General features: G+C 37.5%; 5 protein-coding genes across 6 annotated transcripts; 3 read left to right on the top strand and 2 right to left on the bottom strand.

Annotated features, from left to right (window-relative positions):
- Positions 1-742: 742 nt before the first annotated feature.
- On the top strand, positions 743-4,417 carry LOC141818387 (uncharacterized). The gene is made up of 8 exons (XM_074705895.1): positions 743-1,088; positions 1,143-1,391; positions 1,577-1,853; positions 1,938-2,928; positions 3,009-3,090; positions 3,161-3,534; positions 4,076-4,174; positions 4,262-4,417. Exons 1-8 carry the CDS (start codon positions 743-745, stop codon positions 4,415-4,417), a joined length of 2,574 nt encoding a protein of 857 aa, XP_074561996.1.
- Positions 4,418-5,379: 962 nt separating this feature from the next.
- On the top strand, positions 5,380-9,422 carry LOC141818388 (uncharacterized). The gene is made up of 4 exons (XM_074705896.1): positions 5,380-5,580; positions 5,665-5,720; position 6,110; positions 8,138-9,422. The coding sequence occupies exons 1-4, from the start codon at positions 5,398-5,400 to the stop codon at positions 8,966-8,968; spliced, it is 1,071 nt and encodes a 356-aa protein (XP_074561997.1). The 5' UTR covers positions 5,380-5,397; the 3' UTR covers positions 8,969-9,422.
- A 6,467-nt stretch (positions 9,423-15,889) lies between these two features.
- On the top strand, positions 15,890-16,521 carry LOC141818396 (F-box protein SNE-like). The gene has a single exon (XM_074705909.1). The coding sequence runs from the start codon at positions 15,890-15,892 to the stop codon at positions 16,424-16,426; it is 537 nt and encodes a 178-aa protein (XP_074562010.1). The 3' UTR covers positions 16,427-16,521.
- A 641-nt stretch (positions 16,522-17,162) lies between these two features.
- Positions 17,163-19,700, bottom strand: LOC141818386 (thymidine kinase-like). Its single transcript, XM_074705894.1, has 4 exons — positions 19,556-19,700; positions 19,342-19,486; positions 17,671-17,792; positions 17,163-17,512 (listed from the first exon to the last, which is right to left on the bottom strand). Exons 1-4 carry the CDS (start codon positions 19,663-19,665, stop codon positions 17,266-17,268), a joined length of 624 nt encoding a protein of 207 aa, XP_074561995.1. The 5' UTR covers positions 19,666-19,700; the 3' UTR covers positions 17,163-17,265.
- Positions 19,701-22,555: 2,855 nt separating this feature from the next.
- LOC141818385 (uncharacterized) lies at positions 22,556-26,453 on the bottom strand. 2 transcript variants are annotated; one of them, XM_074705892.1, is made up of 3 exons: positions 25,112-26,453; positions 24,938-25,019; positions 22,556-22,911 (listed from the first exon to the last, which is right to left on the bottom strand). In XM_074705892.1, exons 1-2 carry the CDS (start codon positions 26,363-26,365, stop codon positions 24,978-24,980), a joined length of 1,296 nt encoding a protein of 431 aa, XP_074561993.1. In that variant the 5' UTR covers positions 26,366-26,453; the 3' UTR covers positions 22,556-22,911; positions 24,938-24,977. The 2 variants fall into 2 exon arrangements, with proteins under 2 accessions (XP_074561993.1, XP_074561992.1); XM_074705891.1 differs by lacking the exon at positions 22,556-22,911 and having other exon boundaries at positions 24,808-25,019.
- Positions 26,454-27,246: the final 793 nt, after the last annotated feature.

Genomic DNA, 27,246 nt, shown 5'->3' with positions numbered 1-27,246 from the left:
TGTTTCTAAGGTCTTCCGTGAGGTTCATCTTTAGGTAGATTTCGAAGTTCCGTTTGATAAAAATCGAGGTAAAAGTTCCTAAATTGTGATCCTTTGGGGGATCAGAGTTTAGTTCTTTCTCGAGTAGAGATCCAAATTTCTTATTTTTTGGGATCAGGGCTTGGTTTCTCTCGAGTAGAGATCCAAATTTCGCCTTTTTCACTCTCTAGTAGAGATCCAAATTTATCGTTTTTAGGTCTCAGCGCTCGTTGTGATGGTTTTAGGGCATTGAGTAAAAAATTACGCACTCGATTAGTTTATTACAATGTCACTTCTCAGGGATACATTTTCATACTTCTCGATTTGTATACGTGATCACGACGGAACTTCCCATTTGCATGTTCTTTATGTTCTGTGAACAGTTTATTTTCCATGATTCGTATAAGTGTTTTTTTTTTCTTCCTATTCTTGCTGGACAACTGGTTTTGAAAATGATTTGCTTGCTCGTTTCTTAATGTTTGCATTATTGCAATTTAGATTCAGAAATTACTTTCTTTTTTCTGTTTACATATCAAATACATAAAGAATTCCACAATGTTAAGTATGTTCGCTGCATCATCTAATATCTTCATAATGAACTACAGGATTAATCTTGGCAAAAACTAAGTGGATCTGGAGGTGAAGAAGAAATCGACCTGTGCTGCATACTTCTTAAAGGATTTTTTGTTGCAACTTGCTAATATTCACTTGTGTTGGTTGAAAGATGAAGGACTCAGTGTCTAGACTTCATGTAGTGCAGCCCACAAGGCGATCTGCCAGACTCAAATCCTTAAAAGTATATGAATCAGATGTTAAAATAGTGGATGGATCTTCAGAAATCCAGAAATACGATAACAAGGCTGATTCTGATCTTACTAAGCCGACAAAGATTGAGATGATGGAAACAAAAGATGAAACTTTTTTATGCAAACCACGTGAACAAGTTGAATTCTATACTTCAGTTACCTCTGATGATCAAATTGACATTCCTCTGAAGGATCTACGCAAAATGTGCAGAAAGAAGACAAAGAATTCTCTGAAATCTGCTTCTCCTCTAAAAGATGTATGTGGTGGTCCCTTGAATAGCGACCAATCCGAGATCAAGGTTCATAACCATGTTAAAGTAAAGCAAGAAGAACCTGATCTTGAGGAACCTATTATTAATTTGAAGCGAAGGAATTTGAAAGGATCTATTGCCCACAATAAGCAAAGAAAATCTGCATTTGTATCTTTAGATCCTTTGGTTTCTACATCTTCATCATGTCAATTCGCAGATACTGACCAAGGTTTTTTACTTGCAATAAAAGGAAACACATCAACCGAAATGAAAGTATCAGAGGACACCACATATCTAGATTTGAAAACTACAGGAGGTGAGATCTCATTTTTTTAGGTTTTACTTTCATCTGTAATTCTCTCAATAACTTTTTTTTGAAAAAAAAAAACTTTTGCAATATTGTAAACCCTATCATTTCAACGTAGATGACAAATTCTATGCATGACATTATGAATTAGTTCCTTTTCAAATTTTTATCAAGAAAACTTTGGGCTACTGCAGGAACACACTTTTTGGAAGATGGCCCAACCCTTGTTTCAAATGGAGATCCCATTTGCACTGACCTTCATAAAACATTTTGTCATGCTAAAATTGACATTGTGGACAATTCATTGAATTATCAAACTGAAGCTAATCACGTTGTCTTTGCTACCTCAAGAATTGGTTTGCTTCAGAAAGACAATCAAGTTAGTTCAACTATCCTCTCTATGCATGAACGTCATGAAACCTCTTCTAACATTCATGGGGACTCTCCTATCTACAATATTGTTAATGATGAGTTGGGAGAATTAGCTTCCAAGGCCCAGCACTCTCCAACCTTGACACATATTGGCAGTGGCTGTAGCAATTACCTGACTGTTAGTTGTTTTGAAAATCATGATCTTTATGAAGAATGTTTTAATAGTCCTCTTGTTAGAGCTGATGAAGACGTTTTTGAAGATAAGCAGATTCCTCCAATTCCTAGTAAATCTGAAATATATCAAGCTGATGGAGAATCCAGAGAAGATATTGAACCTGAAAATAGTATGAATATTCATGATATTGTCAAAGAACATATTAGTCCGGAGAGAGACGATAGTTCACTGTCAAACCAGACCAATATTCCATCAATTTCAGAAGAGATGAGAGCTTCTCCTGATAGTTGCAATGGGGAGGTTGTCTCTACTCCGATGGAGACTAATCTTAGTAACAGAAGCAAAACTGAGACTCAAAGGACATTTTTACTGGATGAAGTTACTCATGGGATTGAAGTGGAAGAGAGTAATCATCCTAGTATACCGATATGCATTCAGGTGAAAGATGTAACCAACAATCATAACCTACAGTGCAAGGAAGTATATGGGTTGGCAGAAATATTTTTGCAGGGGAAAGAAAATCCATGTGAGTTAATTAATGATGCATCAACTGCAAATTCACTTGAATCTGTACCATTCTCGCAGATGTGTTTCAGTGCAATGAGTGAGTTATGTACTACTGTTGAAAGTTCAAATAAGGTGGAATCTTTCTGTAAAGTGGGAAACAATTTGACAGAGCAAGCAGATAAAGGAACTGATTCCTCATCTCTAATCTGTAATTCAACTAATTCAGATGGGTTGGCTGAACCTAATGCACAACCTTCTACAGTGGTTCCTCTGTTTGCTAATGAAAGCAGAATTCCGCAATACACCAATGATAATTCAGTGAAGGATACAGAAAACTTAAATTATGCAGTGGGAGAAAAGTTGGATGCCACTTCAAATCAGCAAACTATGAGTTCAATATCTATTGCGGTTGAAACAAAGCATGAACAACCTGAATGTGATGAAGAGATGTTGGAAGATCATAGTCCAATAAAGCTACTATCATATAGGAAGGTTTGGTTATTTCTTTTTGCACTTGTATATTGCTCATAATCTATACATAAGAAGGTCACATTTTATCATTTGCTGTGTAGCAGACAATTTCTCCCACCTCTCAGGAAAAGCTTTGTCAAGCGTTGAGTGATATTGGATTGCAAGATGTCAGTCAATTAACTGGTAGGCATCATTTTTGTGTATATTTAAGTTTATTTCTTATTTTGCTGACCACTATTCATTTTGATTAAAGATTCCCCTAAAAAAAGGAAGAGTCCGTTATTCGACAAATTGGTCAATGTAAAGAAGCCCTCATGCATTCCAAGTAAAAAGGAACCTGAATTGCTTATGCACCATGATCATACGAATAAGAAGCATTGGTATCATTCAAATGGCACTCCAGTTAGGAAAACAACTCTCAAGTTCCAGGAAATTTCTGGAAAGATGGCTTCAACAACTGACATGGATATGGAGAAAATCATTGAATTTTCACAGCAGCAGATGCACGACATAGAAAGAATTGCTACACAGCTCTTGAAGAAATTGAATACCATGAAGACCATTGCAGAAACAACTGTCACTTCACAAGCACAATCTTTCCTAAATGCATCATTTACTACTGAGGAGGTACAATCAATTCAGCTGCATTCCATTTATAAGATTCAATCTGTTTTTACACTTTTCACATCATTTACGCCACTGGAGCATGTTTGGTAATTATCAAGTAAAGGGAAGGCAAGTGAACTGTATGATAAGATACTTGGATAGTAAAGGAGAGGGGAGAGGATAAAATTCCATGTATGTGGAGGAAATGGAAGAGTTCAGACATAAATTGGAGAAAGAACAAGGAGGGATAAGAAACGTTTCCTAACAAAGGAAACATAAATCCAAATCAAGCGGAGAAGGTCTAGATGCTTAGATTTGCTTACTGGAATTCTCCCCATCTCACTCAACCTATTATGGTCAACTCTTCTTTTCCTGCCATTATTTCTTGAAGTAGAACTATTTTAGGTTGTAAATGAACAGCTTGAACTCTGTGTTGAAACATCCAGGCTATTTTCAACTTTTTGAAGTACTTCACTTTTATTCACTTACGATCATTGCTATCCTTTCATTCTTCCACGAGGTGCACTCAATATTTTCATGCACTCATTTCTTGATTTTACAGATAAAGGCAGCTACTGAAGATGCTTCTGAACTTGAAAATACCACTAAGAAATGGTTGTCTATAATGAAAAAGGACTGCATTCGTTTCTGTAAAATAATGGTAAGTTTTCTATTTTTCTCCTTATCATAGCAACAGTCCGAAAGTACCTCAAACTTGAGATTTGCTGCCATTTTATGTCAACTGCAGAGGTCAACAGACAACAAATCAACTTTTCCAGCCAACGGGACTCATAAGAAGAGGAGAATAACATTTGCTGACGAAGTTGGTGGCAAGCTCTGCCAAGTCAAAATTTTCGAGCAGCAGCCACCACCCTCATTCACCTTACACGAGCAGGCCGATTAGTAGCAAACTGAAATCCCCCAAAGGCAATAAACTTCCATACCTCAGAAGAACAACCATTCAATCCATGCTGAGGTTCAAGCATGATGCTGACCTATAGGACAGCAATTGGTCAGGGCTCAGCTAGCTACTGTGTTGCTCTTCTACCCTGATTACTTGACAATTCTCCTGCGGAATTGTGTCTTAGATACCAAAGGAACCTTGTCAAAGTAACTTGTGCTTTGCAGATATTGATACTCTGCTTGATGAGGGCAACTTTGACATGAGCTGGCCCTCTTGTTGAGTTTCACATTTTTGCTTATGATTCAATAAGATGTTTGTAATTAAATATATGAGTGATTTTTTCACATAATTCATTGTCTTTCCTACTCTAGACTCTAATAACATAAACAAAAAGAATTGAAGAAACAAATCAGCAATTGTTTAATTAGGTCAAAAGAATTATTTCACAATTGTTTCACTTTTCCAGTTGAAGTGAGTCAAGTTAGTTTCAATTGAGAAAAATAATATAGTTTTGGAGTATAGTTGAGTTGATTACGATAGAGTAGAGTTGTTGAAGTGGGTAGGTAATATTTTCTTTGATTGTGATTAATTATAGTTTTTTGATTTATCTTTTTAATTGTAAGATGTAGAGTTTGAAGAATAATATAATTAAGAATTTAATTTTATTTAGAATTATCTACAGTTGGTTACAATGGTAAAGATAATCTCTGTAGTTCAATTTTTCCTTTTTTATTTAAAATTGTCTAATTTATTAATTTTTATAATTTATTATTAAATTATTAAAAGGGTTTAAGAAAACGATGATATTTTCAACAAATTTGATAATTTCGTGACCAATTTTGTCTATGATACACAGAATTTATGAAAATTTTGAATTTGCCCTCGATATCTTTCTTGATCATAGTTTCGTCTTTGCAAATATCATAATTCGGGGGCTTAAGCGCAATTTTGTTCTGCTACCCGTTTCCTCTGCGTTCGCTATGGCCGCTGCTTCTTCCCTGCCATTCGCGACGGTCTCCCTTCCTCTCTCCAATCACGCCTCCGTCTCCGGCGAGGCCCGATTCTTCTCCTCGTCGTTCCGACGCTCGAGCCATCCGATCCCCATGAACGCACGCACCGCTTCCCTCTCACACCGGTCAGCTCAATCCCTGGACACAACTGAGGTACTTCGACCTTCCTCACCTCATTCTTCCCTGCGCTCGGCTGGTTGATATGGCATTCGATATGTTTCTAATCTTATGTTTAAGGTCGGAGAGGATTCTGGTGCCCCTTCTCCTCTCGATGTGGAAGCAAATGCCGATAAGTTACTCGACTGTTAGCCTATTTCTCTTAGGCGCTAGATGTCGATGCTTCTGTTTCTTTAGTTCATTTTTGCTTCTTGTTTTTTTATATCTGGTTTGTCTGCGACTAAGTGCACGAGAGGAACAAGTAGTCAACAATTCAGACGATTATTCATGCATTTGAATGAAGTAATGTTGGAATTTTCAGTCCAATACTAATTGATATTTTTTGAAAGTTTAAAATTATAAATTGGGTATAGAACTACAACCCTAACTCAAAGTTATGATGTGATGGGTGACAAGTGTATACCTAAATTTTAAACACAATTTACCTTAAGGATAATTTAAGTTGAGCAGACGGATATATAGCATATCTTTCTCTATTCACTTGACCTGTGCATCTATCATAAAGAGTTGATGTTTCCAGAGTCATCAAAGATCTTCTGCAGGTGGTCATCCCTACATGTTTTGATGACGAGATCATCTTGTGAAACAGATTATTTGTCGAGGAATGTAAAATGGTATGGAGATCATATTCATTGCATGCTTTGACCAATTGTATTGTTTCCTTGTGTATTCCTATATGAAATTTTTGTATATGTGTTTCCAGGTACTCCTGTATCATTTCATCCCCTAGGAATAGTTCTTCTAATTCTATGAATCTTTATAGAACGTTTTTCTCTTGAATATGATTTTAAAAAGTTTCGGATTGTCTGCTATTCAACCAATAAGTAACCCAAGCTTCCATACATTTGTTAAAAGAGAAAGAGACCCACCAGGACAAAAATACCATAGATGCAAGATAGGGAAGGGAGACCAATGCTTTCTTCTTTTTTTTCATTTTGATCTATGAATTGAATTTGAATTTTTAATGAACTTGCTTCATTCGTCGACTCTATCTGATATTTCTCTGAAGTCATGGACATCACATTCAAGAATGTCATTCATAGATAGATATGCTAGATCCTTTCAATCTCAAAATACAATCTTACCCCATAAAGACCTGTCATATGTAGGAAGAATTATATAAAGATCTACCATAGATTTTTGACACCAAGACAACTACCAAAATTATGTTTTTCAATCAATTTAATATTTATATTAAATCCTTTACATGGTATTTAGAGATGGCCATATTTAAATTTAGTGTATTTTCATCAGATTATGATTGGTAGAATATCCCCTATTTTGAAGTTTCTCATGTATATTGCATATGCAATCTGTTTCTTAGCTTCTTATATCTGAAAAATGGCAACAAGAAACCTCTTATGTTATGCTCAGTTGAACAAACTCTTAACATGCAGGACATTGGATTTTTTATGTCATTTATGATCGTGCAGAGTCTCTAAGATGCAGTCGTTTTGATTCCTAGTTGATGGTTGTGCAGTAGTCAATATGCCCTTGCTTGATTACCATGAAAATCAGGTGCAAGGTCAGTTCAGAATGTAGGGATATTGGGCCTCCTCAAGCTTCAAGGCAGGCTCTTGTCTCGTCTCATGGTCATGCAAGGAGGCATACTTGCTATCTCACACCATGTCGTGTTGTTGAGTGGTTAGATGAATATTGTCATAACCTTGCAGGTGTTGGAATTTTTATGTATATATATATATATATATGCACATTGTATGCGTGTAGTTGTGTTTTTTACATCAATAATGCAATCAAACTTCCTCTTATTTATCTTCTCCTCTCATGGCTAAGAGCATTGCCTATCCTCGCACATGGTAATCCATCCTTGGTGTTCAAGATTGCTAATGCATCATCACATCCCCGACTTTAGTTTTTTCTAGTTGTGGCAATGGCGTTGGCATCAGGTAGATAGTGGTTTGGGAAAACAATACTGATGAGCAATTTACTTTCTATTTACTCATAATATGCTTCTACTAGAAACCAACACACATCTTTGGCCATGCTTGAGACTTTTTGCTGGCAACAATTTTTGAATTTTAATGCTATCAATCTTTGGTTTTATAGCATAAAACCAGAAAAAATTAACAGCCACCAGTGGCTATTATTATCATTAGTTATCACCACAAGGCAAACCACCAACATCCTAGTAATTTTTTTCTTTATAATTCTTGATTATATGATATCATCCAAGGATGAAAACAACCCTTTTTCTATATTGGTTTTGCTTCCAAATTATATCAGGTCTATCCTCTAGAATATGAAAGTTTCTAGGATGCTCTAGTAACTCCTGTAACTTTGTTTTTTTTCTTTCGTTTTGTGTGCAAAGAAATATGTTCTAGTCAAAATACCAATTGCCTTGGGCATTATTTGTGTCATTTTTGGGGGGGGCACTTATATTATCTAATGCTAATGTATGTTTTTTTGGTGAAGATTTTGGTATATTACATATTACATAGATATTTCTAGTGAGTTATAGGGATAAGATTTACTTACGTTTGAGTTATACTTACCTTCCGCATCTTGAATGCAGTTCATCTATACTGATGGATCATCCAACAATGTGAAAGGGCCCATAACACAATTTCCTTCTTCTCAAATTGAAGCTTCCGCTGTGTTGCAAGAGAAGTTGGTGATAAGAAACACTAATGGAGAGAATCTTGTGGGAGTTATACAAGAAGCTGGTTCTTCAGAGCTTGTAATTTTATGCCGTGGTTTTAGATCCTCGAAAGAAAGCAAAACACTTCTTAACCTTGCCAATGCTCTAGTGTCTGAGAACATCAGTGTATTTAGGTTTGATTTTTCTGGGAATGGAGAGAGCGATGGTACATTTCATTATGGTAACTATTGGAAAGAGGTAGAAGACTTGCGGGCTGTAACTCAGTTCTTCTCTGGGCAGAATCGTGAAGTGCATGCTATTGTTGGGCATAGCAAGGGGGGAAATGTGGTCCTCCTATATGCTTCCAAATTTCATGATATTCATAGAGTTGTTAATATTTCAGGTCGTTTTGACTTGAAAAAAGGCATTGAGGATCGTCTTGGAAAGGATTTTATGGAAAGAATAAAAAAGGATGGGTTCATTGATGTTATGGACAAGACGGGAAGATTTATTTATTGTGTGACCAGGGAAAGCTTGATTGATCGTCTGAGCACAGACATGCATGATGCATGTCCTTCAATTGATAAAAATTGTAGGGTCTTGACAGTTCATGGTTCAGAGGATGATGTTGTACCACATGAAGATGCTTTTGAATTCGATAAGTTAATTATTAACCATAAGTTACAGATCATAGAAGGTGCCGACCACAGATTCATTTCACATCAGAATTATTTAGCTAGAGTGTTATTGGACTTCATCAGATAAAGTCAGGAGAATGGTGCACTGGGACAAGAAGCGTCCATTGATTTGAATAAATTTTCAAGCTTCCATTTTCTATAAATTGTGAGGGAACTGAACATATTGTCATTCAAGAAACGCTAATTGTTTACTCTAATTAGTAATGGTATCTCATTCAACCTGTTGCTCAGAAAGTTATGACAACAGGTGTCATCTATTGTACAATGATCTGGTGACTTGTGTACTTTTATGCTGGAAAGGAACTGAAGATATCTGGAATAGGGTTGGTGCTAGATTTATTGTGTGATGTAGTATACTTCAATGTCCCTTTTGGAGTTTATGGTATTTGAAGTGCCAGTGCCTTTAAGTTTTCATTCATCCTGGAAATCTTAACTCTTTTGTAATTTTCATTGCTTGTCTTGCAATTTAATGTGACTTTTGCTATACTTATAATGAAATGTAGTATACTTCAGTGATTCCCTTCTCGACAAGCCTATTTTAACTCTTGAGTTGTAATTTTCTTTGGCTTGTCCTTGAAGCACTAAATTGCTGTAAAATGATCTTGAAGCAAAATGTTTCCATGGCCCTTTTGCAGTTTCCAAAACCTTTATCTAATGGTACTAGTTGAAACTTGTAGCAAAACCAGCAAGTTTCTCTTGAATTCACACAGAAGCTAGGTCGTCCCCTATTGATGCTGGTCCTTTCTTTTTCCAATGTCAGAATGGCTGCAGCATTTGGTTTCTCATGTCCATCTTTAATGCTTCATGTTTTTTAAATTTCATGGCCTTTTTTGTTCTGTTAGAACTGACAGACTAACATAAATAGGCATCTGATCATCCAAATAAAACTTCTGTCATCTTAAGCAGAAAATATGAAGAAGGGCAGTTTTGATGTACAGGACAACAGTAAACTTTGTGCACTGATTGATTAGGAATGAGAACAATTTGGAACTGAAGACCAGGTTGCTGTTGATTTGAGGTTGATTTTGTTGCTGTGACTCCGTGAGTTCAAAATGTTCAAATCATGTTCCTCTTTATTTGTGTTCCTTGCTAACGTGTTTTCTTGTCCATAAAAGCCATGTGCAATTGTTTGTTGTTAATATTAGGCGGGGTGGGGATGCACCGCTGCAATCATCTACTGCCCAGATGATCAACAAGCTGATGCAGCCTGACATCCAGCAGGTTTAGGCCTGGAGCTCAAGCTATTACTTGAAGCCAAGTTCATTTGGTTTTCTTCTTCGACATTTTTGATATCTTGTCCTGATACGGTTCTTGAATAGACGCCAGCTGTAAGTATGAGCCATGTCTTTGTCTTCTGATCATTTTTACCACTGCCACTCATGGCCATTCTATTGCTCAGTGCCTCAGTCTGCGAATTATTTGGCTGCATGTTGGCTTTGCTGGCTTCCATCAGTGCCATTGATCACAGGATTCACTAGAATTGAAAGTGGTAATATTTCTTTCTTGTGCTTATTGACCTGCTGATAGTGGATACTGTCAGACAACTCTGTCCTCAAAATTTGTCCCTGATTTCTTAACTTGTTTTTCACCCAGTAGAGGACAAGGGGTTTTCTCAATGAATGCACACCACTCCCAATGAATGCTCATCGCGTTGTCTCCTTTTGATCAGAGACAACCAGGTTTTGGACAGAAGAATTGCATACGACAGGAAGTAGACCAGCATCATGGGTGTCAAATTTGTTCCGAAGGTACCTTATTATCTTCTTTGGATGCTTTAGGATTTGTTTACTGGAAAGGTTCTAAGAGTAGCATAGAGAGTAGTAAGCATGGTTTTAATTCAACTTTGTTCTCCTTTTTGCATTGTTTACTTGAAAGATACGAAGAGAGAAAATATAAATTTGCTCAAATGATGAAACAAACTAAGGTGTCGTTGGAGGAAAAGATGGTGTCATTGTAATTATAGAGTCGGTGGATAATATCATTTGCCCAAAAGGAAAGACAACATAATTATTTTACTTGCATTTTCTCTTTTTATGCTCTCTCCAAGTAAACAATGGACGTAAACTTTCCCCCACCCCTTCTAATTTCATCAGTCTCTTTCCATAGAAGTAGGTTGGAATGCCTCTCATAGGAGTTACTGACCGGTGATGTTATAGACTAACCAATAACCATATAGGTGCCAATATATGAGAGGGCACAGGTAAAGGCATTGTTAGATTTTTTTGCATCATTGCATCATATTCATCACGTCACATTAGTTGTGGTGAGCTAAGATGAGTTAGAGACTCAACCTAGGCGGACTCGGTCAGAGTCGAGTTGAGTCGAGAGGTTCGGACGATCGGAATAAGGTTTCGGTTGATCGAAAAATAGGTTTGATCGTTCGATACACAGTGTTTTATCCTTTTTGTTATTTGAACAGATTAATCGCGGGATCAGTCGACCTCTTTAGATCATGCGACCGAAAAGCCACTTAGGATGTGATCTTGTGTGGAGATCAGATTTGATCGAGATTAGGCGATCAAAAATCAGAATCAAGCGATTGGAAAGCCACGTGGAATGTGATTTAGCGTGGAGATTCGATTTGACCGGGATTAGGCGATCAGAAAAAGGTTCAATTGATTGGAAAAGCCGCTATGTTAACAGAAGAGATGAGAGACGACATGTTCATGGATGAGGCTGGAAGCTGAGTTCGTTGTTTCTAATAGACTAGATAGGGTTTTCTAATCAACCGAATGTGCCACATCAACACTTTAACTAGATCGAGATAGAGACTATAAACGAAGATTAGGAGCTTGAGATCACACGAACCACACTGGGAATTAATAGTGAGAGATAGAAAAATCTATTAATTGCAAGTACGTTATTCACCCCTCTCCTTTTAGCAGCAGGTGCTTCTGCATCCGCATCATCAACATGTGGCATGGGATCCAGCAAGTGAATCCATGGTGATCCGAGCATTTTGTCCCCTTGGTCGATCCAAATTCTCCACTGGTGCCGTTGTCCTACACTCAGAGGCATTCCTGAGGTCATTAACCTCTCAACCTGTGACACTAAATACTTCATACACATGGGAGCATATTTGTACACTATTAACTGCTTAGTTTTCAATGGTTATCATAATCATAATTTCAAATTTAAATCGCACGATTTGATTCAATTCCCACACCCAAAACATGTTAAATGGGATATTGGGGGTTTTCTCCCTTGTAGTAGAATGCAATTTGAATAGGAGGTTAAATTTTTTTGACTTTTTTTTATCTTTTTTATAAGAACCTTACAATTTAATACAATTTGCCATTTGCAAAATCACTAAAACAATTCATGATTGGAACCTGGATTCAACACTTAACACAGATGAGTATAGATGGATTTCTGCCCCCATGCAATTTGTTTGTTTAAGAGAAAAAACAGGAGACTATTATTATTTGTTCTTTTACCTGTACTCATTATTGCTATGCACTCTACTCTTCGATCATGTTTTGGAATGTCTTAGAGATGCATTAATAATGCCAATTAATGCAGCAACTGCCCCTTTGGTTATTTGTTTATTTGACTGTGGGATGTGTGCTCCCATTTGGTTTAACTCTTTGCAGTATACTTTATTTAAGCTTCTGCATTGTTGACCTATCATGTGATATTAATCAATACTTTGCCAGTGATTGCAGAGGTACGGAGACTGTCACGAGAGGGGGAATTGGGTTTGCTTTTGGAGGCACTCCATTTCTCCTCATCTACGTGAACGATTCTGACCTCCATAAACCCTGAACATCCTTACTCCTCTGAATAAAATCATGAAGGCACCTTTGCATAAAAGAATGTCTTTGTCCTTAATTTGGTCAGGTAAAGATACATAATTGAAGTGAAGGAATATGAACGAAATCATTCATGAATGAGATAAGGGAGCTAGCAAATTTCAGTACTCTCTTTGGTTCTTCTCGCATCATTTGAATGAGAAATAAAGCGTGTCGTTTGCGATCTGAACTTGTTTTGTTTGGTTTTCAACAGGAAGGACATTGTTTCATCGAAGAAAAGAGAGGTGTAGGGACGGTGACAAGAGAGGCTGCACTATGAACTGGACAAAAGGAGGAGGTAAGCTATTGATTAGGGGCCAAAAAAGGCAAAATAAAAATAAAACTAGTCCTCGCACTCGCATCTTATGCGGTTGGAATCGAATCTAAATCATACCGAGTCCAGTGCCGATATGTTTTTAGTCGGTTCGATCGGCTCGATTGGAAATACGCAACTGATTTGGTAATTGATAAAATTGAGTGCAAAATCTCTCGTGTAGTGATGGGAATTCTCCCATTCCCTAGTTTGAATCCTATCAAACTTCATTTTTTTTCTTGTATTTATTATATAATTTTGAACAGGTTGAACTTACATCATCTCGCATCATCAATCATGATCATCATTTCCTTGTTGACTAGGCATTCCAATGCATGGCATGATCATATAGGAATCCGATGAATGTCGCATTCCCTATCTATTGCTTAGTTTAATCGATAGATAATCCTATTGCCTAGTTAATAGGATCCTTTGTCTCTGAACCATTTTCTTATTTGTTATTTTTTTATTGAATTATCTTATTCAATTGAGCTATTTTTCTTATTCCCATTTTGAAAGTGTTTTACATAAAATATTATTATTATTTTAACTTCGAGTTGTTTTACATAAAATTGGAATCTCATTGGGAATAAATATTTTAGAGGAATTTGAAGGGATAAATATTTGTCGATTTTTAGATGTAATAAGTTTTATTATAAATTTATTTAATATTTAAATTAGGAGAAGATGCTATCCAATATTTTGTTTTTATATCTATAAGTAAGTAATTAAATGGATATAATTTAAGTATTCAATTTGTAAGATCAGATAAATTTTGGAGGTTATCTGTTTTTATAGAAGTTTTTCAAGATATTTAAAAATGCATGTAATTTCATATTCAACTGTGAATGTTTTCAAATTTTATTTTATTAGAAAAAAAATATTCTGTAATATATCATAATTATAATTTAAATCATAAATACCTGAGTATGGGCGGGCAAAGGCATATAGATAGGGAGGGAGGCTGTGTGATATGATGTGGTAGGTAGCCCTTTTCTTTTGATTTCATAACCAACATCATCATGCCACCCAGACCACGCCTCGCGCACCCTTTTTCTTTTAATAATTCTTTAATTTATAATTTATTTTTAATAAAATAATATAATATCTCAGTATATTTTTTATTCTAAAATATTTTTATTCTGATAATATTATAATAAACATGATGTGAGTTTATTTAATATTTTTAATTTGATTTATTAAAAGTATTTTATATATATATATATATATATATATATATATATATATATATATTATTTTTTTATGTACCGTGTACAATATGATAGAAATATCTGAACTAAAAATAATATTATTTTATTTATAATTAAGTCATTTAAAATTTTATCTTTATGATTTAGAGATTGATTTATTATATTAAATGTAAAAAAATTAAAATAATAAAATTTAAATGTTCAGATGATAGGATGTGTCGAATTGTTATTCTATTATCTTTACCATATTCCATGAGTAATTAATTCTTTTAAATTTTGAAAATCTTTTTACTTTAGTCTTTATACTATAAGTCTATAACTCAATTCTTAAATCTTAATAATTTAATCGTAAATAAAAAAATAAATAATAATAATAAAATAGTATTGTTTCTATTTTGGATGTCCGAACACTTCTGTCACAAATATATATATATATATATATATATGGATAAATCATCCTTTATTTCTAAAATTAATCTTAGTTTGGATATTTGAATTATATAGACTTCAGAAAGATCGTTTATTCTATATATATAATCCATTTTTAATTTAGCCAGCTTTTGCTTGGATGACATGAAATTGAGTCAAATGAGAAGGATAACTAAATAAAAATCAAATAAATTTTTTTCATAGAAAAAAATAAAACATTCTCATTCTATTTCATTTAATCCTCCAAAAAGACTTTTTTTCATTATCTTTTTAAATTACACTTTAAAATTTTTGAATAAATTTTTATATGATTACAAATTATGTTTACTTTATCGATAATAATGAACTCGAAAGAGAAAGTTCGAGGTGCTCAAAATAGAGAGCTCAAAAAGTTCAAAGTACTCATAGTGAAAAATTCAAAGAACTAAGCTCAAAGTAGTTGATAGTATTTATCTATCGACCTCTAGAAATGTCGATGTGTCAATCCTTAAATGTGAGAGTTTTACTTTGTCCCCCGAGGCATAGTACAGCAGAAAGTGCACAGTGGAGAAAGTTGGAACATATCAAGGTTCAAAATTTCATCCAGAAAGTATTTTTGCTTAAAGTGGACGACAAATTATGAATGTTTATGAACTTGACATGAGTACTTTTTGAATTTATCTTGAATTATCAAAAATATATATGTGTGTCAATTCAATTGGGTAAAATGATTAGTAAAGATATCAATCTTAAAATATATTTTTCAAGATTCTTAAATACAATTAAAAGAGAAATTAAAAAACTAATTAACAATCCAATACAAAGGTCACCTACACTTGGACTTGTCTTTTACGCATCTCCAAGCTCTTTGGCCCTTCCTAGTTGGCCCCATCCGGACCCTTCCCTCCTCCCCAAAGATACCTTCCAAATAATCAATTCCCATAAAATTAATTATTAAATAATTCCACATTTCTTATTCTAAATTACAAAATGCACTATTGCAAATCAAATTTAGAAACTTCTAATTTTTCAATTCAATTAGAATTTATTGTTGACCGTTGATCATTTATTTTTTATTAATTAATTAATCAAAAACCACCAAAAAGGTCATTTTCCTAATTTATTTTTTTCTCATTAAAATTAATTTTTTTAAAAAAAAATTAATCACTAAATCTTTCCTTTTCCTACTTATAAAGCCCCGCCGTTTCACTTCTCCGTCGAAAAGGAAAGGAAAGAAAAGGAAAGGAGAATTGACGCGTGACATAATGCGACGGCCTGAAGAAGAAGAAGAAGAAGAGGAGGAGGAGGAGGAGGAGGAAGAGAGAAGCTCGCCGGGGTGGCGGCGCATCCCCATCAATGACAACGCCGACCTGCTGGCCGAGATACTCGGCCGCCTCGACGGGCGCTCGCTGGCCGTGGCGGGGTGCGTCTGCCGCCTCTGGAGCGCACTCGGCCGCCGGGAGGCCGTGTGGGAGGCCGTCTGCTACCGGCAAGTGGCGGTCGCCGGGGCGTCCGCCGCCTCCGGCGGGACACGCTCCGTGGTGGCGGCCCTCGGCGGGTACCGCCGGCTGTACCGGCTCTGCATCGGGCCGGCGCTGGACCGGCTGGCCGGGGTCCGGCGGAGGCAGGGGCCGGCGGCGTCGGCGGCCCGCCACGTGTCCCTCTCCCTGGCGCTCTCGCTCTTCTCCATCGACTGCTACGAGCGGCTGGGCGGCGGTGGCGGGAGGCAGCAGCAGCAGCAGCAGCAGCAGCCGCGCCCGACGTCGCTGCTCTTCCTGGGCCAGCCCGTCGACGTGTCTTGATCCCCGCCGGTCTTCCACCTCGGAGAATTCTCCTCCGTTGGATTGGAGGAACTAGAGGATCTCGCTTCCTCATTAATTTCTCCTCCATATTTAATTATTGCAAGAAAAAAAAGAAAATAATTTCCTAAATTGCCTTCTAAATTCCTGCTTCGATATCTCATTTTTATGAGTTTTTATGCTTTTTTTTTTGAAAAAAAAAATCAGAAATTTCTACAAATAGTAAGAGTCCAAATTTAGACATAAGTCATGTTCAAAGCAATCTAATTCGATCCTTGTCGGGCTAAGCATGACACAAATAGATCCTAACCTTAACTTGGCACAACCATAGGCTTGGCCAACTCGAGCCACGATCGAATAAGTCGTACCAATCTAATGAACATACGAACATGAACACGAAAAGCAAGGGACAATACCTCCATCAAGTTTGAAGCATCACTCATAACACAAGTTTAGATCTAAGGTCGCGATGCAACCACAAGTCACTTATCAAATAAATTCAAAACATAATTTATATATACTCAAAGACAAGCATCTAAAATATTCATCCTATTTAAAATTCAAATTCTAATCGTCTTATTTATTCTTCTAAATAAACTACACCACACTTATAAAGACATAGTTCAAGGTAAGCAAAAGTGAATCAAGCAAATAAATGAAACGCATCTTTCTATATTGTTTAAAACCACATTACATATTGTCATCAACATAAATAAGAACACTGAAGGTAATGGAATGTATAGGAGGAGAGCTCACACATTGATATCAAGTTCTAGACATCAAATATGATTGGAAAAGAAACAAAGATCAAAATCAAGGCACACAGAGCAGGACAGTGATGATCACTTCAGACTTTGAGCAGTGGAGGAAACTTGGAGAGCTAACATGGACTTGGTAGCTTTTCCATTCACATAGTGTTGCCTGCAGACAGGCATGTATACATCAGCCCCAGCAATGAGCTCAGTCTGCGTATCGTTCGTCTTCCTCAGTGTAAAGAAAGCACGCCGACCACAAATCTCGCATCGGGCTGTAAGCTTAGTGACTGAATCAGCCAGTGGAACAACATCAAGCACAGAGCCAAATCTCTTCCTGTCAAGGTAGTTTATTTACCTTCGTTAGGTGGAGGTAGGATCACAGAATACTTTAGGACTTTAAGTTTAGATTAGCACAAATAGATGGAAATTCACATAGCTCGATTTGTTCAGCACACACAAACTAGTTTCAAACTAAAGTGGATGATGACTCACCTTAAGTAGTCACCATCAAGGCCTGCAACAACAATAATTTTTCCCTCAAGATCAGCAGCATTGCAGCAGAAATCGTAGAGATCTTCGAAGAATTGGGCTTCATCGATACCTATTACATTCAACTATTATGATGCAATGTCAGCAGAAAATTTTGGGAATTTATGAACTGTAATAAAAAGCTCATTCAGACATTTCAAGCAGGCCCATGAACAATATAATCCAGGTTAAGATACTCTTTCAATAAACAATGTATCACTATTTACAAGAATAAAGAGACAAGAATGAATGGCATATTCAAGAAAATGATTTCTGAAAAATGTCAGAGCAAACAACTATGGAGAATGAACATAGATAACATAAGGGCACAAAGTGACAAAAGCCGTATTCGTGGCCAATTAGAAGTAGGAGCTCTGGAGGGCTGAGTAACAAAGTGGTAGCACCTGAAATTTTATTTGCATCACAACATGAAGTGGTATAAATAAAAGGAAAAGGTTAACAATTCTAGGAGTATGATTTTATAATAAAGTTAATATTTCAGTGATAAAATTGCTCAAATTGCTTTACTAAAATTTAAAAGTTGAAAACACATGATTACTCAATTGTTTACTAAATCCTCAATTTAGAGAGACAGCACAGTGTAACATTTATGTCCATGTGTACAAAATATCACTTTAGTCATTCAGTTTACTCTTGAATTCTTTGCTTTAGGATAGTGATGAGAGGAGACTTGCCAATCTTCAGAGGTAGTCTTCATTTTAAAGGAGACACCATTTGAAGCTAGATCACAGCAACATTCTTCAATACAAATGATGAAGAAGATGCAAGTAGTCTAATTCACCTTAGGAATTCCAAAAATCTCTATCCCTAGCATTCTCTTTCCCCAACTAATGCTAGCAATTCCCATATCCAACAAAAATGCAAGATTCAAAGTGTATAAAAATCCAATAATATTATTATCACATGACCACTAATCACTCCCTCCACATTTGCAACCTCAAAGGGAGGCATGAGCACTGCATCCAAATTTATCAAACAATGTCAGAAAGAAGAGCAAACTGCCCCACGGCTTCCATAGCCATGTTGTTTAAAGCACAGGAGGTCAAAATGGCTTGGAATTGTGTAAACTCATCCCCAACATTCATCAAATCCTACCCAATGCAAACAAAAAACATGTCACAACAGCATTGTCATACCGATCTTCATCTCTAAAAATACTTAATTTAAAGAATCGCCCATGAAAATTGACCTACAATCAAGTTTCTCACAGCCACATCACCCAAATAGTATAGAAATTGTTTAAGCTTGCTGTAAACTTTCATCCTACTATTTTCCGTCGCCAAGTAAAAAAATCAAGATGCGAAAAAAACAATAAAAATTCATCCTTTGTACATATTCGTTCTTCTTGTACTACCATCTATTCATCCTAATTTCCATCACCTCGTTTCAGTTATTATCAAATCAGAACAATTAGATATTGGCATCATATCATCGGGAAGGAGAAGATGAAAATAATCGTATCCAATTGAACTTCAGAAGATCACCTTGCAGACAATTAAACGATTACGATAATCATTCAAATAAACAACGCATCGTTTACAGGCGATGTCTGCATGCGTATCAATTTACAAGCGATTAACGGATGAAACAAAATAAAGCGCAATTTTGATATACCTTTTGATAGGCTGCGTCTCCCATTTTATCTCGTAGAGCAGAAAGCTCCAAGAGAGAAAAGCAAGGCATCCTGACGCCATCATGCGTGACCACCGAATCGAATCCGTACCGCGTATCCCTCTCAGGTTTAATCACCGCCACCGATCTGCCCGAGCAGAAGGAAAAGATCAAGTTCTGAACGAATTATGGTAAAGAAAGCATAGCAAGAACAGACCTTCCGCAGTCCTTCTCGGCCTGGATCCGACGGAGGAGGGCGGTGGTCTTCCCGGCGAACATCGGGCCCAGGATAACGTGGATCTCTCCTGAAGGCAATCGCGAAGCCATCGGCGGCGAATCGAACCTCGATCGTGGGAAAGTGGAGAGGATTTACGGCGTAGGAAGGAAGCGGAATGGGGGAGACGGCGGGATTCACGGCCTGTTAAATATACAATTTGTGGGAATAAGCGCGCGAATGCATTTCTTGATTTGATTCTGAACTGATTTGGGCGGGAAATGTAATTTGGAATTTGAAATTAGAGCTTTCGCCTTTTTTGGAGGGAGGGAATGGGTGGGTATAAATAAAGATGAGCCAAAATTCCATTAAATCGAATAAAACGATTAAGTTCATCAAATTTAAAATTTTGATTTAGTTATTTTAAAATTTTATTTATATTTTTAAAAAAATTAATTAATTCGGTTCGATTTCGATTTTAAAATTTTTTATTCAATTAAATCAAATAAATCGAATAAACTAAATTAATCAAAATAAAAAATAATTTATAAATTCTTAAATAGGTAAATTTATATAAATTCAGTTATTTCAATTAATTTTTTCATAATACTTAAAAATTTTGATTATTTCGATTAATTCGATCAAAAATCAAATTATTTGATATTTTATTATTTCGATTTGTTCAATTTTTATTTGAAAATTCGGTTAGTTTAAAAAAATTCAGTTCAGTTCAATTTTGGTTAATTCAGTTCAATTCAAATTGATTTTAATCGAATACTCTTTTTCTACAAAAAAAAAAATGGAATCTGCCACCCCAGCGGCCTCACACGGTCGGTTCCATGATCATCTGTAAAGAGGTAAATTGAGAAACTACAATTAATCACGATGAAAAATTTAATCGAATACTCAGTCCTAGATATAAAAGATGGGTTAATTTTTTTTATTTTTATCCTTTTTAAAATAGCAGAAATTATTTAATCATATAAATATAAAAGTTTTAGTAGCCCCCTCTAATTTTTGAAATCATGGAAACTGTCCCTTGTTTAATGTCTATAAAGGGAATTAAATTTGCTTCCACTTTTTCTTTTTCTTCTGTAAAAAAATAAATTTACAGAATTTTCTGAGGCATAACTAAGTTGATTATGACATGATAGAATTGTAAAAAGTCAACTATATAGAACCACTAAGACAACAAATTTCATCTTGTTTTAGAGAAGAATCTCTTATGTGTCTAACAGATCGTTTGATATCATGATTTATCACCCTTCCCTTTCACAAATCTTGAGGCAGGTCGCGGAGGAATATTTGAGATGAGCATATCAATTTTCTACCACACGTAAAGGAGTCAAATTTGAGTTTATTTTAACTAAAACTATTTTTAATCAGATTTTTAAAAAAATATATTTATAGCCTATTATTCATTTCTAATAATTTTAAACGTGTAAAAAAATTAAATTGAAATATTTATTTTAATATACCAAGATAATTTATTAAGTTATCCATTTAAAATTTTCAAATACCAACCACCTCAGTTAAGTGAATTGATAGTTACTTGAATAGGTCGATCAACTAGATAGTTAAGTTGATTATTGTGTAATAGCGAAACTAGTTGATACGATAGAATTTGAAGGTCCGTAGTGTATTTTTTAGATGTTGATAGTTAAGTGTTCCTTATGTTCTCCGTATCAAATTGAATGATTTCCTATCTAAAGTCAACACGTAATCAAAGGATGTCGATCTTGTCTCGACAAAACTCATTCGATACTTAAGTGAAATAGAGAATAGAAAATAAAATAAAATAAAGCTTACACTGTGTTTTCATTATGACTTATTTTCAATAAGATGGTTAAAAAAGATATTTCACACTGAACATAAATTTGTATCAAGTGATTTTTAATTTTTTTAATAAAAAAATTAAAATATTGAGATATTTGAGAAATGGAATATTTAATTGGTGATGTAGATATGGATACCATAAATATTTGATTAAAATATTCTCTACCACTACGAATGCCCTAATAGCGATCTTTATGACATTCAAATCCTCCTTATGCTCTTTTGATAACTTTTTATGTTGTCTTGGAGACATAATTGAGTTGGTTACAACGGAGTAAAATTGCAGAAGTGGACAAGGGTTCGAATCTTGACGAAGCTGAAACAATACTCTCTTCCGTTATTACCAACTATAAAGCTTCTTAATTTACCTCTTCACATATGACGTGGGGTCATTGCTATCCCTCTTGGCATCTTTTCAAAGCTTCATTTTATGGCTCTCTCCCAAATTCTTCCACTTCACACACTGTGAGTCATTTGATCCAAAGCAGAGTTGTTAAAGTGGACAAAAATTGAATATCGATGAAGTAATGACACCGATCATATAAAATTGTTGAGGTGACAACTTTTATTTTTTTATTAAAGTAAAGTATAATTCTGAACCTTGATTGTTGAATTATAATTTGAATATTTAGATATTTGAAAATAAAAATAAAAATCTCGTTATTCATGGAAGGAGAAAAATCCCCATCAATCTAATTAAATATTATTTCTTCCGGACTTTGTTTTCTTCGTCATCGTTTTCATTGACCTAAATTATCGCGTCTTTTTTCAAACAATTGGTTGTGGTTTAATAAATTCGATGTGACTTAACTAGTGGTCATTTTCCATTTCATGCACATGTCAACATTTTCTTTTACACTATTTGATGAAAAAAATATACAGATTACTTGAATGGATCATGGATCAGACTACTACATGAATCATAAAAGTTACTGTTAATAATCTCAATATGAATACTTTTTAAATTTATTTATGAAAAATTTATATGAGATAAAATTGATCACCTCTAAAATTAATTGATTGGAAGAATTGAAAATCTGAATTACCAAAAAAAAAAAAAACTCTTCACACCCCTCCTATCAAAGAGAGCTGTCAAAAGTGTTCAAGGTGGAATAAAGTTCACAAATCAACTTGAAACAATTTGAACCAGAATTTTAATTCCAGATATTTGAAGCTACAAAAATACATCAAAGACACTTCAATGAACAAATTAAAATTTACATTCAACTTTGGCTTACTACACACAACCAAGAGGTGGATGATGATGACGGCGACGATGATTGATGGCCTCACTATTCTTAAGAAATCTCTTGCTATTTCGAAAGAATCTTCAATGTTTCTATCAGCAGTGGATAAGCCATCCCCATAATCACATCAGACAAGGATGTAAACTACCTGTTTCAATTAGTTGTTTATGGTGGCTCACAGCTGTTGTTGGTTCATATGATTTCAAATTCAAAGCCAACAGAATCCCAATACACGTTTGTATTGATCAGGCACAGCCCTCACTCATCAACAAAAATCTGCTAAAAAGGATGCTTGGCCACAGATATTACTGTAATTGCTTACCATAAGAAAATGACTACTGAAATTGATAAATTATTTCATATAAGACAACTTGCAAAAGAAAATGCATAGCAGTGGCCGTCACTGCAGTTTGAAGGTGCTGTGAGAGGAAGAGTCAATTCCTATGCACTAATGCAGAATTTCAGTAAGAAAAGAAAGAGTTATTTTAAAGTCATCAAAAGGATATCCCTTATTATCCTAAACATTCACTGAAACAGTTCAAAATTTTAAGGTGAAGAAAGGGTGCGATAAGCATATTATGATCTTTGAATATAAGAGGATCAGTATGATTTTAGCCCTGGCAATGTCACAAAGTAGCAGACAAATATTGTTACTCTTCATCAATCATATCTGGATGAAGTTCTCAGCAGCTTGATGAATATCTAGAAGATTATAAGTCATTACAAATAGGTCGAAACAACTTTACTAATTGTTAATAGCATGACGGTCATCGGTTCTATTTAAGAATCACAAAAAACAGAGATAGCATCTTGTTTAAACAGTGTGTTTTCCAAGCATTGGCTCAGGAGTAGCTTTCAGATGCCTAATTTGGTTTACTATGTAGTTAGTTCAGCTCCTGCAACCACTTAATGCATCATTGACAAAGACAACAAAAGATGAGAAGCAAAGTTCACTGGAACTTTAGTATAGGATACCCAGATTGTTCTAATGTACTAGGCCAAATTTGGGTTCAAAGAGACAAGTTCGCTCGGCTATTGGTTCCCAAGTGAATCGGTTGAACGGACCAACACATCCTTCGGTCGTATCGAACACTCCTTTAGATCAAAAGATGCAACTAATATTGGTTGTTACAAGAATTTCTATCCTAGACACCAATCAAAATTTCCCCAAAACTAGTTCAGTCATACAAACCATAATTACCATTAAACATCAGCAATTAGCAGTAAGAATCCCCACTTACATCTAAAGAACACTGTTTGTCTGTTAATAACTAAAAAACAATATTATATAGATATATACATACACATGCAACCATGGTTTACAAAATCGCGATCCAGATCATATCCGGAAGTACCAAATCGCTCATGAATTGTTTGGAATCATCTTTTGCAGTGGAATCGGAATAGAATCGTTGGGATCGCTTAGAATCGGTACGATCTTATGTTACAAATGATTCTATGTATTTTTTAGGGCTATTTTGTTGGCCTTTAAATTGGGTCATGTTGATTGAATATGTATTTATATGGATTATTTTTTATCTATTGATTGAATTGTACTTATATGGATTATTTTTGTGTTGAATGGTTGGCTAGGACTGGACCTACTAATTAATTGTTAACAAGTTTATGATATTTGATTTTGTGAACCAAAGGAGTTGAATGCGATTATTGTTATTGTGTTAATAGAAATTTTATAGTTTTTCATTTTATTTTATGAAAATATAAATGAAACTTATATAGGTAATAATGTCATCTATGGTGTCTAATATAGACTACGTATATATAAAATTATTAATCTATTTATACGCAAATAACTTTTTTAATCATTTTTTAAAATTACTAATCATGTATAATTAAAATAATATTTAACCATAAAATTTCAAAGATTTTTAGTAGGATCTTAATCCTGTGACCCCAAATCAATCCAGTGGATCATGATCCTACTACAACATAAAGGTGGAATCCGCTATCTAACGACTCCACACAGTCGGCTTCATGACCATCTGTGAGGAGGTCAATCAGAAAACTACAATTGGCCACTACGGAAGAGGACATTGCCTCGACTTCGTCAGATTCGACCCTTGCTCACTACAGCAAATCTGACCCGCGATAACCAACTCAACTATGCCCCGAGAGTATGAATCACGATCCTACAAACTATACGCGTAGAACTATCAACAGTCCCACCACTGACCACCAGCCTTGTCCAGTCCACAACCCATTACTTCTATCAAGAGTCATGCTAATGACGAGTGATTAAAATGTATACAAAATGATAAATTTGTACAGGGTTTAACGTTACCAAGTGATCTTTAGGCTGCCATGGCCGGCGCCGACGAGTTCTAGCGCCGTAGCTCCCGCAAATAGCCCAGCAGCATTGCTGCCTGCGAAGGAATTGCAGGAAGAAACAAGGCCGTGGTTGTGTGCTCAGTAGAAGATTGAGAAAAGAAGGACAAAAAGGAAGCCTAGGACACACCTTTCGCTTAGCTCGCGATGAACCAGCCTGCGAAAGCTCAACCAATGGTGGGATTGCGCCTTCGCCCAAGAGAAGCCTTTGGATATGGGGACTTTCGGCGGCGAGCTGCAGCAGCGCGTGCACGGCGAACTCTCTCTCCGTTATTGGTCCGGTTTCCATTGCCTCGACCAGCACCGGGATCCCTCCCGCTTCCGCCACCGCATCCTTACCCTCCGCCACCGCAGCCAGGCTTCCAAGCACTACCAGGGCCTTCTCGGCCGTGCCGCCGCCGCGTTCCCCCACCAGCTCCACCAGTGGAGGCACCGCCCCGGCACTGATAGCCCTTTCTTTGTTCCGCCGGACCGAGCACAGCTTGTACAGCGTGGTTAGGGAATCCTTTTTTCCGCGGCTCGAACCGCTCACGAGCAGAGACACCAGCGGCGGAATCGCCCCGCAGGCACCGATCGTCCCCCGGTTCTCCTCGATCATCGACAGGCTAAGCAGTGCGCAGGCAGCATTCTGCTTAGCCACTGCTGTCCCCGTCCGCAGCGCGTATACCATCGGCTTGATAGCCCCCGCGGTAGTGATGGGCTTCTTGTTCTCCTCCTCCAGCGAGAGATTCAGAAGCGCAGTCACCGCGCTCTCCTGCGTCGCAGGGTCGATGCTCTTCAGCAGAGGCACCAGCGCCGGAATCGCCCCCGATGCCCCCATCAGCGCACGGAAGTCCGACCGGTGCTTCGCCAAGAGCCGTATCCCCGCCGCCGCAGCCCGTTTCAACTCCGGGGACGACGCCCCAAGCGCCTCCACGCACGCGCCAACCGCCGGCCAGATGCTCTCGACCGAAGCGCTCTCGAGGACCTCCAACGACGACGACGACAAGGCAAACACGAACTCGAACGCCTCGGAATCGGCGGGCCCGGACGCCGTAGGGCTCGGCTGCGCCTCCGCGGGCGGCGCAGACGCGAGCCGCTGGAGCTCGCCGGAGATATCCGAGCTGAAGCTGGAACACTCGGAGAAATCCCGCGATAGCTCGAGGATCTCGGACACAGATTCGGCGTCGGAGGCAGCAGACTTGGCATCGGAACCGCGAGGAGGCCCGACGGCGAGCTGCTGCAGCTGGAAGTCGACGAGCGAGTCCGTCAAATTCTCGGAGACAGCGGCGGAGGGCGGATCGTGGCGGAATAAGTTGGAACGGAGGGTGCGCACGGAGCGGCCGAAGGAGCGCTGGATTCTGGACGAGGAGGTGCTCGAGGACGAGGCGGCGAGGAAGACCATGGCGAAGGAAGAGGGAAGCAGTGGGGCGTGGCGTCGGTGGGCGAAGCGAAACGGACAAGGAACGGAGAGTGAGGGAGCGCTGGATGGGAAGATGAGGAAGGCATGGAAGGGAAGGGAAGGGAGGCGGGGATTTTGTCGAGTTGTGGTGAGGTGGGTGGTTGTGGCGGGTGGGTGGATGAGCGACGTGCGGCGGAGGAATGGAGCGTTGGGATCGCGCCGCGGGGTGCGGTGCTGCGGCGGCGGCAGCGCCGTGGGTTCCGCCCGCTGCGGTGCGAGTACAGGTGCCAGTTTGGGTTAGATCGACCTGTACAGCACCACAAGCCGCCGATTGGACTGCACTGCAACGGTAAAATACTTTCGTATTTAATTAAAAAATATTTATGAATTAATTCTCACTGTGATATACTGTAAATTAATTTTCTATAAAAGGATAATTTTATAATGACATGTGATATTCTGCGCGACTCGCGCTGCGCGACTCGCGTTGTGCGATCTCGTGCGCGACACAGTTGATCCATCGCCGTTGCTGGCACCCTCGCTGCGTCGTCCGACCGCTGCCGACCGTCAGCCCGGGCTCGATCGACGTGCCACTCGCCGGCGCTTCGGTCGATGTTGGATTCCGACTGGATTGTGACCAGTATCCTATGCAATTTGACAGGAACGCGCCCGCCAGTGACACGTGCCATTTCAATCCAAATCGCTATCGGATACTGATCGGGGAAGGATCGGCGTGCGATGGCGATCCTTCCTCGGCCGGTCTCCGGCCGCGATTTGGTAGGAATCCGACCATGATTTGGTCGGAAATTGACGCGTGCCATTGTCGAGCGCGTTCTGGCCAAATTGCGCCTGATTCCGACCACAATCCGGTCGGAATCCGAAGC

The sequence above is a fragment of the Curcuma longa genome, unplaced genomic scaffold, assembly GCF_044706935.1.
Source record: "Curcuma longa cultivar G26 ecotype Majalengka, Jawa Barat unplaced genomic scaffold, ITB_CL_G26_1.1 contig_24661, whole genome shotgun sequence".
In the NCBI taxonomy this organism is placed as follows: Eukaryota; Viridiplantae; Streptophyta; class Magnoliopsida; order Zingiberales; family Zingiberaceae; genus Curcuma; species Curcuma longa.
Note: the sequence above shows the minus strand (reverse complement) of the source record. Positions and strands in the feature narration are given on the sequence as shown.